At 58.0% G+C, this 12,700-nt stretch overlaps 2 protein-coding genes and 1 long non-coding RNA gene across 8 annotated transcripts in view; 1 reads left to right on the top strand and 2 right to left on the bottom strand.

Annotated features, from left to right (window-relative positions):
• Positions 1-799: 799 nt before the first annotated feature.
• On the bottom strand, positions 800-1,461 carry CISD3 (CDGSH iron sulfur domain 3). The gene is made up of 2 exons (XM_061442728.1): positions 1,145-1,461; positions 800-1,037 (listed from the first exon to the last, which is right to left on the bottom strand). The coding sequence occupies exons 1-2, from the start codon at positions 1,346-1,348 to the stop codon at positions 858-860; spliced, it is 384 nt and encodes a 127-aa protein (XP_061298712.1). The 5' UTR covers positions 1,349-1,461; the 3' UTR covers positions 800-857.
• A 280-nt stretch (positions 1,462-1,741) lies between these two features.
• Positions 1,742-3,621, top strand: LOC133263093 (uncharacterized). 2 transcript variants are annotated; one of them, XR_009741442.1, is made up of 3 exons: positions 1,742-1,839; positions 1,947-2,120; positions 3,430-3,621. It is a non-coding gene; the product is annotated as an uncharacterized LOC133263093 (long non-coding RNA). The 2 variants fall into 2 exon arrangements; XR_009741441.1 differs by having other exon boundaries at positions 1,748-2,120.
• Positions 3,622-6,291: 2,670 nt separating this feature from the next.
• The window catches only part of MLLT6 (MLLT6, PHD finger containing), a 41,703-nt gene continuing 35,294 nt past the window's right edge, over positions 6,292-12,700 (bottom strand). For all 5 annotated transcript variants that reach the window (XM_061442763.1, XM_061442765.1, XM_061442764.1 and 2 more), the window contains 8 exons: positions 11,442-11,508; positions 10,896-11,038; positions 10,457-10,645; positions 10,182-10,270; positions 9,402-9,757; positions 9,175-9,274; positions 7,334-7,708; positions 6,292-6,558 (listed from right to left, as the gene is read on the bottom strand). In XM_061442763.1, the coding sequence (XP_061298747.1) occupies positions 6,514-6,558; positions 7,334-7,708; positions 9,175-9,274; positions 9,402-9,757; positions 10,182-10,270; positions 10,457-10,645; positions 10,896-11,038; positions 11,442-11,508 (1,364 nt within the window). In that variant the 3' untranslated portion in view covers positions 6,292-6,513. The remainder of the gene's footprint in view (positions 6,559-7,333; positions 7,709-9,174; positions 9,275-9,401; positions 9,758-10,181; positions 10,271-10,456; positions 10,646-10,895; positions 11,039-11,441; positions 11,509-12,700) is intronic.

The raw sequence follows: 12,700 nt of genomic DNA, 5'->3' as shown, positions 1-12,700 counted from the left end.
GCAGCCCAGCCCCGGGGCTCCGGGCACTGGGAATGGGTTTGGGAAGGGTCCCCAGTGGGGCCTCTTCTGTTCCTCTCCCCCATCCCCAAGCTGGGGCTGGACGAGGGGCTCGAAGCGTGTTGGGGGGGCTCTGTTTGTCTCGACTTTGACACCCCTTTTCTCCTTGTAAATAGGTCAGAATGGACCGAGGGAGGCAGCTGAGGTGCCTCGGTCAGGGTCTGTTGGGGGGCTTGGGGCGGGGGGGGTGTTTTGTTTTCTGTTCTTTCCTATATGGTACAAACCAAACTGCTCTGTATGTCTGCATCCTGTACGACGTTTTAATGTCTTGTAATATATTCGGATATTCATATATTGTTATTGGTTAAACATTTGTATAACTATACAGCTTTGTAAATGTAATAAATGCTGCAGAACTGTCGTTCCCTCCATCCGCCTGCACAACTGCAGGCACCCGGTTCCTCTGTCCTGCATCCTGCAACCCCAGGGCTTGGTTTAATGATGAGCTGCATGAGAGGATCAAGTGCACACTCAGTCGGGTGAGAGCGTTTGACGTGCCGGAGGGGAGGAAGGCTCTGTGCAGGGATCTGGATCAATGGGGCTGATTGCACGAGGTTCAATATGGCTCAGTGCTAGGCAATGGCTGGATGTGATGGTTTTAAAGGTCTTTTCCAACCTGGCTGATTCAATGAAAACCACTCCGGGAAGTCCCGTTATCCACTGGGTTATTCCTCAGTGGGGCTGAAGGCAAAGCTGCTGCCCCCTCTCAGCCGTCGGTTACGGTGGGAGCTCAGCATCTCCTCCCGTTTACCCACACACCGAGCATCCCGGCGGCCCCGAGCCGGGCGCGGTGCAGGGGGTCAGGGCCGGGGGGGCAGCGAGGCCCCTTGCACCGCCTCCCCTTTGTGGGTGCCGTCGCAGTACGGGGGGGTCCGGGTGCGTTTGCAGCCGCAGAGCCAGACCCGCGCGTCCTCCTCGGGGGTGAAGCGCAGCGGGGACAGCCCCGGCGCCGCCGTCTTGTGGGCGCCGTCGCAGAAAGGCTGCGAAGCGAAGCGGGGGGTGGGATCAGAGCAGGGGGCTTTGCCCACACCGAGACACACACACCCCCCCCCCCCCAAAACCGCCTCCCTGCGTCCCCATCCCGGACCTGGCGCTTGCTGTGCCCGCAGGAGCACCACGCGTACGTCCTGCCCGCCTTCAGCTCCACCGCGAACGGCTCCTTAGCGGCGATCACCGCTTGCGGCGAGCCCGAGCTCCTCCGCAGCGCGGGGATGCGAGACCCGACCGCGGGGTCCCGGCACCGGCGGAGCCCCCCCTCCGCCGCCGCTCTCACCAGCGCCAGCAGCCGCATGGCCCCGGTCACCTCCACCGGCAGCGGCTCCTCCTCCTCCCGGCGCCGCCGGAAGAGCCGGGGCGGGCTCGGCGGAAGGTTCCTCCGTGTCCCGGTGGATGCCGCAGCTCCGGGTTCCCCCCCCCCCCCCCCATCGGGGAGCCCGGTCCAGGCCCGTCGGTGTCCCCCCGTTTCCCTCCTATCCCCTTCCGCAGGTGGGGGGGGTTCGCCCCAGCCCCCGGCCCCGTGGAGCTGCAGGCGGTGGGGGGGGCTGTCCCCCTGCTCCCCTGGAAGTTCGTCTTCCCAGCACCGAAGGTTTGGGGTCCCCCCCTTTGTAGACATTGAAGTATTGGGAAATGCAGCGTATTTGACAGAGGGAATGAGTTGGGGGGGGGGGCACCCCAGGGGCAGCCGTGTGGGGGTCCCACGGTGCCAGCTCCCACCATTCCAGTGCAGTGGGAATGCTCCCAGCATCCCTCAGGGACATGCAAAGCCGTGCTTTAACCAAGGAGGTTGTAAATCCTCTGTGCAGCGTCACTCGCTTCCCTCAACCTGTCAGCACCTCTGAGCTGCTCCTTGGAGCCCTGAAATACGGACGAGAAGATTCCTGTTTCCACAGGTACCGTGCCTTGTTCCTGGCAAAATTCTCCTCTTTCCACTGCTTGGGTCTTGGAGGCGTTTCTGTTCCTGCTTTGCATGGATGGAGATTGGAGAGACGTGAGAGGAAGGTGCTCCTTTTGTGCCTGAGGAGCATCCCCTTGGACCAGGATAACGGCAGAATCATCCATAGCAAGTACAGGAAACGTGGCTGTTGGAGCAATCCTGTGCAGGTCCCGCTCCAGGTCTCTCCCAGCTGGTCACCAGTGTCCCCTGTATGAGTGGGGGGCTCCCTCAGCCCTGGATGGACTCTGTCTGCATCCAGTTCTCTGCTTCCCCACATGCTCTGGCCATGGGGTAGTGGCCCCAGTGGGACAGGGCTGGCTCAGGCTCTGGCACCATGGATGCAGATGGCTTGAACCCCCTTGTCTGCTCCTAAGACAGTGTGGACATAGACGAGGTCTCCCATGCTCAGGAGCAGACTCCAGGGGAGACACAGAATCAGAAGAGTTACTGAGCAGATACAGATACCAATATATATAGATATCAATATAGATACTGATATAGATATAGACATCATATATCATGTATCTATAGATACATATATAGATGCCAATATAGATATAGACATCATCTATATCTATAGATACATATATAGATGCCAATATAGATATAGACATCATCTATATCTATAGATACATATATAGATGCCAATATAGATATAGACATCATCTGTATCTATAGATACATATATAGATGCCAATATAGATATAGACATCATCTATATCTATAGATACATAGATGCCAATATAGATATAGACATCATCTATATCTATAGATACATATATAGATGCCACTATAGATATCATATATCTATAGATACATATATAGATACCAATATAGATACAGACATCATATATCATATAGATATAGACACCGAGCAGATGCTGTCATTCTCCTTGGGTGCACTGTTCAGGCTGGCTGGCAGGGGGAGAGGTGATGGACGCAGCTGGATGCAGCCGCGGTCCCTTGGGAGCTCGGAACAAGCAGCAGTTGTTGGCTGTGACCAGAGCATTAGCACTGGGGCACAGGAGCTTTCCTGCTGCTGTGGAGAGCTGGGGAAGGGGATGTGCCTGGGGGCTGCTCCATTCAGTGCGAGTCCATCCCTTGGGCTCCAGGGTCCTGCCTGGAGTAGAGCACAGCCACGGCCAGCAGCAGCACCACTCGCTCCAGAAACCATCACAGAATCCCAGCCTGGTTTGGGTTGGAAGGGACCTCAAAGCTCCTCCAGCTCCAACCCCTGCCACAGGCAGGGACCCCTTCCATAGAGCAGCTTGCTCCAAGCCCCTGTGTCCAACCTGGCCTTGAGCACTGCCAGGGATGGGGCAGCCACAGCTTCTCTGGGCCAGTGTTTGGGGCATCTCAGCACAAGGAACTGGTACTGGGGGGGGGGGACGTTTTGCTAATGAACAACCACCTTGTTCGTGTCTCCATCCCCTCCCCAGGGGCAAATCCATGCAGGAGCCAGGCAGCTTCCCTGAGCATCCCATCAGTGCAGGCAGCAGGACCCCAGCCCTGCCACAGGACCTCGAACCACACGGACCCCATCACATTTCCATTTTGAAACCTCAGCTGTATTCAAAGAGTCTTTGGCATTAATATTAATATTATTTATTATAATAAAGAACAGTCAAGCAGCGTGAAAAAAATATATCTTAGCTACATTACCTTAAATTGCCAAAAATATACACATTTTTTCTCTTTTATTCAATAAAAAAAACCCAAATCAGAACAAAAAGGACACATGCAACATACTAAATGAGACATTAGCATCAAAACGGGTAAAGAAACATACCCCAGTGCAACTGAAACACAGATAATCTTTAGCTTTTAGTTTCTCTTTCCCCTGCTCGCCCTCTTTTTCACAGAGATAATGGTTGATGTTGACCTCCTCCTCCGTCTTGAAAAGGGATGGGGGCAGGTTGAGGGGCTGAGGTGAGGATGTGCCAAAGGGACCGGGCGCCTTTGGAAGCTGTCAGGGAATAAGTGCTCTATGTCTGGATGTCTCTTCCTCTCCATCCTCATCCCTCCCTGCTCCACGAGCGGCTTCGCCCTCAAACTCCTGCCATCACCAGCCCATCCCTGGCACAGGGAGCACAAAGCAGGGATGCGGGACACGAGGCGGCTCAGCCCTCCCTGCCTTTGACAGCGCTCCTGCCATCAGTGAAATTCCTGGAATTCAGCCCTTGATTCCCAAGCTGCTCCATTATTTTCCCTGTGCAGCAAGTTTCCTGACTCCAAACTCACTGCTAAGTACCTGCCATTGAGTTTTCTCTTGTCCCCCAAGGATTTGGGCACCAAAGCTCTGATCTGAACATGGGTTTTGCTCATCCTGGGAGGCAACACACGTTGTACCATGACTCGCTCCACAAGGGATGGATGCTCCTCAGCCTTCCTGCCTTCCCGTCCCCTCTCTTCCTGGTACCGATTCCAGGGTGAGGAATCCATCACCTTGCTGACCCCAATCAGCATTAAGGAATGGCTGTCCCCAAATCCCAAGGACCTGTTGCTTGCCAAAGGTTGCCTGGTGCAGCCTTCACGTGGATGCAGCCATCCCGCACACAACCAGGGATGCTCTGCTTGCTGCTTTCAAGCCCAAGACTCCCCACACGGAGGGGGCAGCAAGGAAGGAGCCCCACGGTGGGAGAGATCCCACAATAGAGCAGAGGGTCCTTGTTGGGGGGTGTTGGGCCACCTCTGCTTGCAGAGGGGATGGGGAACACCACAGCGAGGGGAGGAAAAGAGAGAATATAAGTGCAAGGACACAGTTGTGCCGGAGCAATTCCAGGGACAAGGAGCCAAAGAGTTGAACCATTTGCAGCTGAAAGATGGTGGTTTCTCAGTGCTGGGCTTTTCCACTTTTAGCTGCCATCTCCATCTTCCCAGTAGCTTCTTAACCTTGTTAAAACATTAGCTTTTCTTTATAGATATATAAAAAAAGCTATATATATATATAATATATATATATTTCTGAGCAGACAGCAGCGTTCTGCCCAGTTCACAGAACTGGAGGCTGAGATCAGAAGGGGATTTGTTCTCCTCTAAGCCTTATCCAACCATCGCCGTGACAATCTTCCAAGGAAACACAAAAAGAAGAAGTAAAAGAAAGCTATTCAGCAGATGGGGGGGGTTGCTATAACAAACTTTTCCTGTCCTATCAGCACAGCCCCACTGCTGACAAGTGTGAATAGTGCAAACGAAGTGAAGAGGCAGTGGGAATGTGCTGAGAAATATCCATAGCCATTCCTATGAGCTGGAATCTTCCCGCCTGCCCCCAGGAGCTCTGGATGGAACCAGGGGGTGATGAGGAGGAGGAGAAGGGGCGCTTGTACGTTTGACGCCGATGCTCCCCTTCCTCCAGAGCCGCCCCACTCCATCCTTGCGTGAATCCATCGCATCCAAGCTCAGAGGGAGCCCATTTCTTTGCTGAGGTTTCCAGGCTGCAAGATGGAGTTAAGGTTAAAAGGTGGAGAACAACGAAGGCTCCGCTGGCCTAGCTCAGGGTTGCTTGGAGATCCCTCTTCAAGTGCCCAGGACCAGTGGAAGAACGTGGGTTTGCCAGCCTGGAATGGTTTGTGGTGCGCAGGAAAGAGCAGGGACCGGACTGGGGACTCTCTCTTCTCCGCACGCGTTTCTACCTCCCAGCTTCAGGCTGGGGAAGAGCCGCCGGGTTCAAATGCACCTCCCGAAGTTGGCTATGAGAGGGGTCACAGTGGCTACGAGCCCCTTTGCCAGCTGGAATTTTAGCCTTTGGAGCCGTTGGAAGAGCAAGAGCCAGCACAAGGAGCAGGAGTGTGCTTTTCACGTGGTACGGCACAGCACGGAACCCCGAGCAGCTGGCGGAGCAGATGTGGCAACGTCCTTTAAGGAAGCAGGTGGCTTTCACCTCCCCAAGCACTGGTCCTTACCCATTGCTCCACCACCCGTGTCTTTGCAGGCTGCGTCTGGATCCAGCTGAGGCGTTGGGACTCCACGTGATGGCTCCAGAGAGAAGAGCATCTTCAGAGCCCAGCGGATGAGAAGCAGGTGAGGAATCTCAGCTAGAGGATCCCTTCACATCCCCGCCGGGGCGAAGCAGAGCACGTGGGCACTGCCACCACGTCTCCAGTGCTGCTTCCGAGGGTATTGCAGAAAGGAGCCTCCTTCCACCACGGCCTTCGGCCAAGGATGCTCCATGGTCTCTTAGCGCCTTGGCCTCTGGGAGGGGAAGGGGGGTTAACACACGTGAACACACACTGGTGCTCAGCAGGGATCTGGGGTTAACTCCCTCCTCCGCTCTGCACGGGAACACAGCTTCGCCTTGAGCACGCGTGGCACGGCCCAGGGACCTTCCCTCCTCGTGACGCCAGGGCTCCATCAGAGATGTTCCGTCTTCCAAAGCACCTCTTGGCATTGCCCAGCGGCAGGAAACGCTCCGTGGAAGCCTTGTGCTCATTGCTCTAACAGTATCAAGGTTGACAGTGGAAAGCCACATTCCTCTGGCTGAGAGAGGAGTTGGCTGCTGGTTTGTTCGGGGCGAGGGGGGGAGCTTAGCCCTTGTCCTGGGTAAGAGGAGCTCCCTTTTCATTCATGCTCTTTAAAAACAAACAGAAAAGAGACGCAGAGGAGACAGGTATCAGTACCGGAGGGGCAGCAACCCTGGCCCTGGCCCTGCTCACCGCGACCTCTCGGGCTCCTCTGACACCAATGGAGACGTGGGTTCCCCCTCTGCCCAGTTCAGACCAAACGGGCCCCTTAACCCTGGCCTTTGGCTCCTAAACGTCTCCAACCAGGGCTGGACCTTCTGGGTACAGGCAGAGGCCAGGGGAGGGATGGAGATGACAGCATCACGCCATCAGTCCCTAGGCACTGGTGTTCCAGTACAAGGCTGCTTTACAGAGAGGCTGTAAACCTCGTCACCACCTCTCCTCTTGGGTGCAAGATTCCTCCTAAACCCTGGGCTTCAACATGCAGTCACCTTCGTCTTTCATCACGAGGCTCCAATAGGGCCAGCACTGCCAGGGGGCACATTGTCCCATCCGGGTCTCATGGCACATCTGTCCCATCCCTGTGTCAGATGGCACATCTGTCCCATCTCTGAGGCACGTCTGGCATGTGTCTGCACACACACACACACATGGAAAGGCACCTCGGGAGCCTCTGTGCCTGCCCATGACCCTGCCTGGGCCCTACAAGAGTCCTTGGAGGTAGGATCGGGACGTGACACCGGCTAGGCAGTGTGGAGCATCCTGGCTCTGTGCCTATGTGGTGCCCTTGCTCCCCCAAGTGCAGACTGGCTCTCCCCGGGTCTGTACAGCACCCAGCACCAGGAGCTCAGTGGGGTTAGGGGAGTGCTAGCAGCATACGCACCGTTCCTTTCGGGGTGTTGCCATCAGCCTGCAGGTTGAGAAACGGGTTAGTCTGTGCTGTAAGGACTGGTGGGATGCCCGTTCCCGAAGCCAGGAGGCTGCTCCCAGGAGTGCTGAGCGGCGGGGTGGCCTGGGGGGCCAGGAGGGCATTGCTAGGGTTGAGCTGCTGTGGGGAGAGGGAGGCCATGAGAGAGCTGCTGTGGGGTGGCTGTGGGGCCGAGGTCATCAGGGCGCTGGTGCTGGAGTGCAGGGGGGCAGAGGTGGCTGCCAGGAGGCTGGTCATGGACAGCTGGGATGAGCTGCTCATCTGCAGCCGCTGCAGCTCCCTCTTCTGCTGGATTTGCTGCATCATCTGGAACACCAGGGCCTGCTGCTCCTGCGGGGAAGGGTGAGGAAGAGAAGTCAATGGGAGGGAGAAAGGGCTCAGGGAGAGAGGTGACACCTAACACAAAGGAGCCAGGAGCCACATGGGGCACGCTCCATCCTAGGCGATGCTACTGGGGACAGGGAAGAAGTCCCCTTGATTACATCTCTATAGGTAGAGAGAGGAACAGTGTCTCGTGTTCATTGACAGCCTGTGCTTATGACCCTTCCAACCCCATTACTTCCTGAAGCATAGGATTAGCTGACCCTCACCGGGACACCTGCAGGCACACAGATCCGCTCCCTCCTTCCAATGCATCAACCCACCCATGGACTGTGGTATTCACTGTCCTCAGTCTCCTTCCCCAGCCTGTCCTGCTGCACGGCTCAGCCCTGACACACAGGGTCAGCGTAGGTGAGCTGGGCTCGGGGCAGGGGGGGGAACAAGGGCCACAGCTCCCCTGCACCCAGAGGGATGCCCTCGTATCCAACCCAACTGTGCCATCACCATAGCAACCATCGACCGATGCTGCGGGCTGAGAGCTGACATTGTTCCTGTACCCACAGGGATGCAGCTGATGACACGGTGACATCAGCTGCTCTAAAGAGAAGCCCTTTCAAATCTGCTTGGCCTGCGTTATAAATAGCCTGACCCAGAAACCTATCCAAAGCAACGGGCCAAGCTGATGGGACAGCTGAATGAGCACTGCTTCACTGACAGGAGCTGTTAGCACCCCCAGGCAGCTCCACCGCAGGGCAGGGACAACACAGAGGCTTCTGCAGGCCAGGTGAATGTGGGCTTTACATGCTCAGGGGCTTGTTTAGCATGGATCCAAGCAGCCATTCCCGCAACAGCCATGGATGGAGCTGCTGTTCCACCCAAGAGGATGCAGGCAGAGAGCCAAGATCCTCAGAACAGCCGCCTTGATCCTTGTTGTGACCCCAGTGTTCAGCCACCTACACATTCCCCTTGGCATCTCCAAGTCTATGTGCCCAGACAGAGCTCCCTGCCTCAGGACTGAGCAATTTGGTGCTTATCTCGTTTGAATCTCAAGCAGTGTCCTCAAGCGAGTTCTTCTTCTCCTGTGGGCCCCAGCACATCTGTGAGCCCAGAGACCTGCGTGCCGGCGGCACAGGAGCAGGCACGATTTGCATTCAAAGGTGCCGGAGGAGCCAACAGCCCTCCTGGGTTTACGGTGCTTGGGTTTACCATGTGCTCCTCGCCTTGGGATGTGGGGAACCCGGACTGGAGCTTTGCCTTGGTACAAAGAAACGCTCATCCCCCTCCCTCCTGCGGGAGGTGCCGCACCTTCCTGCCTAAAGCTTCTCCCCTCCCTCCTTGGTTGGGGAAGGCAGAGGATGCTGCAGCCCTGCGGGGCAGGGGACTCACGCGAAGGAGGGAGCTCCTCGGCTCTCTGCCCCGAGGCTTTCCCATTAAGGGGCTCATCAGCCGGATGGGGCCCCCAAAGGCACACTTACCGGGTTAAGCGGCTGGGAAGTCAGGAGCTGCTGGAGCTGCTGGAGCTGCTGCTCGTGTTGGTGCAGGACGTGCCGCTGCTGCTCGGTCAGGGGGCTCACGCTGCAAGGGGAGCAGGGCAGGGAAGGTGAGTGCCGCCCGGCCTTGGTCCTGCATCCATAGGGATTCCCTCCCGGTGCTAAGCGTGTGCTGGAGAGGGCAGGGCTGTCCCCGCGAGCTCCGTCCTCACCTGCTCAGGCTGGTGGAGAGCTGCAGGGTCGGCGGCCCGCTGGCCTGCGGCAGCGCGCTCGGAGGCTGGGCAGCCTGAGCTCCGTTCAGGTTCCCCAGGATCCCGTTGATGGGCATCTGCTGACCTCCTGCCAGGGTCCCCATCAGGCCGTCCACCATGGGCACCGTGGAGAGGCTGTGGCTGGCAGTGGGGCCACCCCCCAGCCCGCTGCCTGCCACCCTGGCCAGGCCATTCACCTGCTGCACCCCGGGCAGGGGTAGCGAGGCAGGACTCTGCTGCAGCATGGGCAGGGGTGGAGGAGTGCTGTGGAAGGACAGGGAAGAGCTGCTCCTGCTGGGGCAACCTGAATGAGGGTCCTGGGGGAGAAACGGACACAAGAGCATCGGACTGGGGCAGCTTGTGAAAGGTCAGCTCAGCTCCAAAGGGCAGGAGCTGGAGGTGGGAAAAGGTGGTGGTGGGGGGGGTGCTGTGAGTGCAAGCGCAGGTGTATGCTCAGAGGCATCCCAGAACTCAGATATGCTTTGCTGGAGCTCTAGAAGCGCAGCCAGAATAACCCAGAAGCATCCTCACCTCGCGCTCCCAGTCTCAGCTACTCAACACAGACCCTCAGCACTGAGATGAACTGAAGGACGGGCACTCCAGAGGAAGAAACCTGATTGCTGGGCCTGGACTATGAGGCTTTATTTGCTGGCTATCAAAGCAGAGCACTGGGACTGCACTGCTCTGCTCCCTCCCCAGGCCCCTTCCCCAGCTGGCTGGTGGATGTGGCGGCCAGTGTACCTCAGAGGAAGTGGAGAGCGAGTTCTCGATCCCAAAGCTGTTCTTGCAAGGGGGGCTCTTGCTGATGCTCAGGGAGTCGTTGTTGCACACTGTAAGGAGGAGAGAAGTGAGGATGCTGAGTCAGGGGAGGAGCCGGAGGTTGCCACAGCAATAGCAAAGGACAGTGGCTATAGAGAAAGAAATGGGTCACAGCCACCCCACCGCCACCCCTCCTGCCCACCCCAGGGCACTGTGATGGAAGGGCACAGGGTGATGCACCCCACTGGTCCCCTCACCGTTGGGAGGCAGGATGTACTGGGCCTGGCTGCCTGGGCCATTGCTGGTGGTCACCACGGGGAAAGGGACGGAGAGCTGGACATTGAGGAGCTGCAAACGCTCCTTCTTGGCTGTCAGGGTCATGATCTGCTCCTGGAGCCGCTGGTTCTCCTTCTGCAGCGAGTGCAGGGCTTTCAGCATCTCTACAACTGCAGGGATGGCAGGGGGGAAGAGGGACAGGGTCAGGGGAGGGAAGAGGGGAAGGGGATCCACAGGAGGTAACGCAGTTAGTCCACCCTGGGGGAGGAGACTGGCACCAGATCCCAGCCCCACTGCCAGCTACTCCCCCATGGCACAGCCTGGTGCTTTGTCCCCCACCCGGCTCCTTTGCCCAGCTGGCTCCCACACAACCATGCCCCAGGCCCTCTCCTCCCGCAGCCTATGCCCCAAGTGACTCACTGTTCACGCCGGCTTCCCCGTTGCCCTGCTTCTCCAGGAGCTGCTCGATGTTTGGGGTGGCCTGGGGAACATTCTCCAGCTGCCCACTGCTGCTACAGGACACCGTCTGGTCGAAGAGGGTGGGCAGGCTGCTGATGGGGGACCTGGGGAAAGGGGTGGGGAGATGTCAGAGGTGCTTCCCTCATCTGCACCTTCTCCCCACATCTCTTCTGCCTCGCGCTGGGAGTGGCTGCATCCCCCCAGCCTCAAGTGGAGCGGAGGAGAACCCTCCATTCCTGCCAGCCCCGGCTCGTATGAGCAAAGCAAACCTGCCTCTTCCCATCCCATCCCCAGCCTAAACGAGAAGGGAAGGAGCTGCCTCTACTTCCCGCAGCCTCTCTCCCCTTCCTTGCTGTGTCATCCCACGCTTGCCGGGGTACCGCCGTGCAGATGCGGATGCACGTTTGGATGCGGCTGCACGTTTGGATGCGGATGCAGCTTTGGATGCGGATGCAGCTTTGGATGCGGATTCCCCCCGGTGCCTGCCCTCTCCTCAAGGACACTCACATGGACGAGAGACTCTCCTGGGGCGACGTCCCTCGGCAGCCGAAACTGCAGTCCTCCAGGTCGGGCTCTGCGTGGGGAGAAGGACACAGAGGGACCCGGTTCATAGGCGCCCGGCCCCGCGCAAGGGCCCGCTCCGGTACCCGGGGGCGCCGGGCCCCGCTAGATGGGAGCACCGAGCAGCGCAGGCAGCGGCACTGCGGCACGGCTCCGCCCCGGGGCGGGGCGGCTGTCACCGGCACACGGCCCGGACGAGGGGGGGGGCACCTCGGGAAGGTCACCCCCGACACCCCCCCCCCCCAGCCCTTGTTTTCCTTGGGGAACCGGGGAAGGAACCGGCCCCTGCCCCAGCCCCGGCTCCCTCCCGCGCCGCGGAAACCGCGCAAAAAAGCGGCTTTTACGGGCTCAACTTCGATGGGGTTTGACATTTCCTTCACCGTGAGAGCGAGGAGAGACCTGAGAGCAGCTCCAGTGCCTGAAGGGGCTGCAGGGAAGCTGGAGAGGGGCTTGGGACAAGGGGAATGGCTTGAACCTGCCCGAGGGGAGACTGAGATGAGCTCTTAGGCAGAAGCTCTTCCCTGGGAGGGTGCTGAGGCGCTGGCACAGGGTGCCCAGAGAAGCTGTGGCTGCCCCATCCCTGGCAGTGTTGAAGGCCAGGTTGGACACAGGGGCTTGGAGCAAGCTGCTCTAGTGGAAGGGGTCCCTGCCCGTGGAGCTGGATGAGCTTTAAGGTCCCTTCCAACACAAACCCCTCTGTGATTCGACGATTTCAGCAGCCCTGTGCATCCAGGATCCTTTCCCCAAACCCATCTGGAGGCCCTCCAAGGTTTTGAGATCCTCATCTCCTTTCTAAAGAGCTTAAATAAGTGCTTGAGTGTCCAGAAGTGACTCTCACAGGGAGCTGGGACGCTGCAGTGCTGGGGACAGAGCTGCTGTGCGTGTGCTCACGGGCAAGGGTATCTCCCAGCCAAAGAGCACTCAAGAAGTGAAGTATATTTATCTGCCATTTGCTTTCCATCCCCGGAGCCTGCCAGCCTGTAAACACCCGTTCCCCTCGCTCTGGGACGTGTCAGATGTTGTGACTGCAGCCTGCACCAGCTGGCTGGCTCTGCTCCTCCTCTGCACACAAGAAGAGACGTTTCTTATGTACAAGAATGCAGGAAGTCTCCTGCAGGGAACGCTGTGATTTACAGTGTAATGCCCCGAGCGGGGTATTTTCCACTGCTGAGAACAAGCAAACGCAGCTGTTGTTCAGCAGCTCT

This window comes from Pezoporus flaviventris, unplaced genomic scaffold (assembly GCF_033815535.1).
Source record: "Pezoporus flaviventris isolate CSIRO_AGI_PZ_B2104156 unplaced genomic scaffold, CSIRO_AGI_Pfla_v1 ptg000252l, whole genome shotgun sequence".
NCBI lineage: Eukaryota > Metazoa > Chordata > Aves > Psittaciformes > Psittacidae > Pezoporus > Pezoporus flaviventris.
Note: the sequence above shows the minus strand (reverse complement) of the source record. Positions and strands in the feature narration are given on the sequence as shown.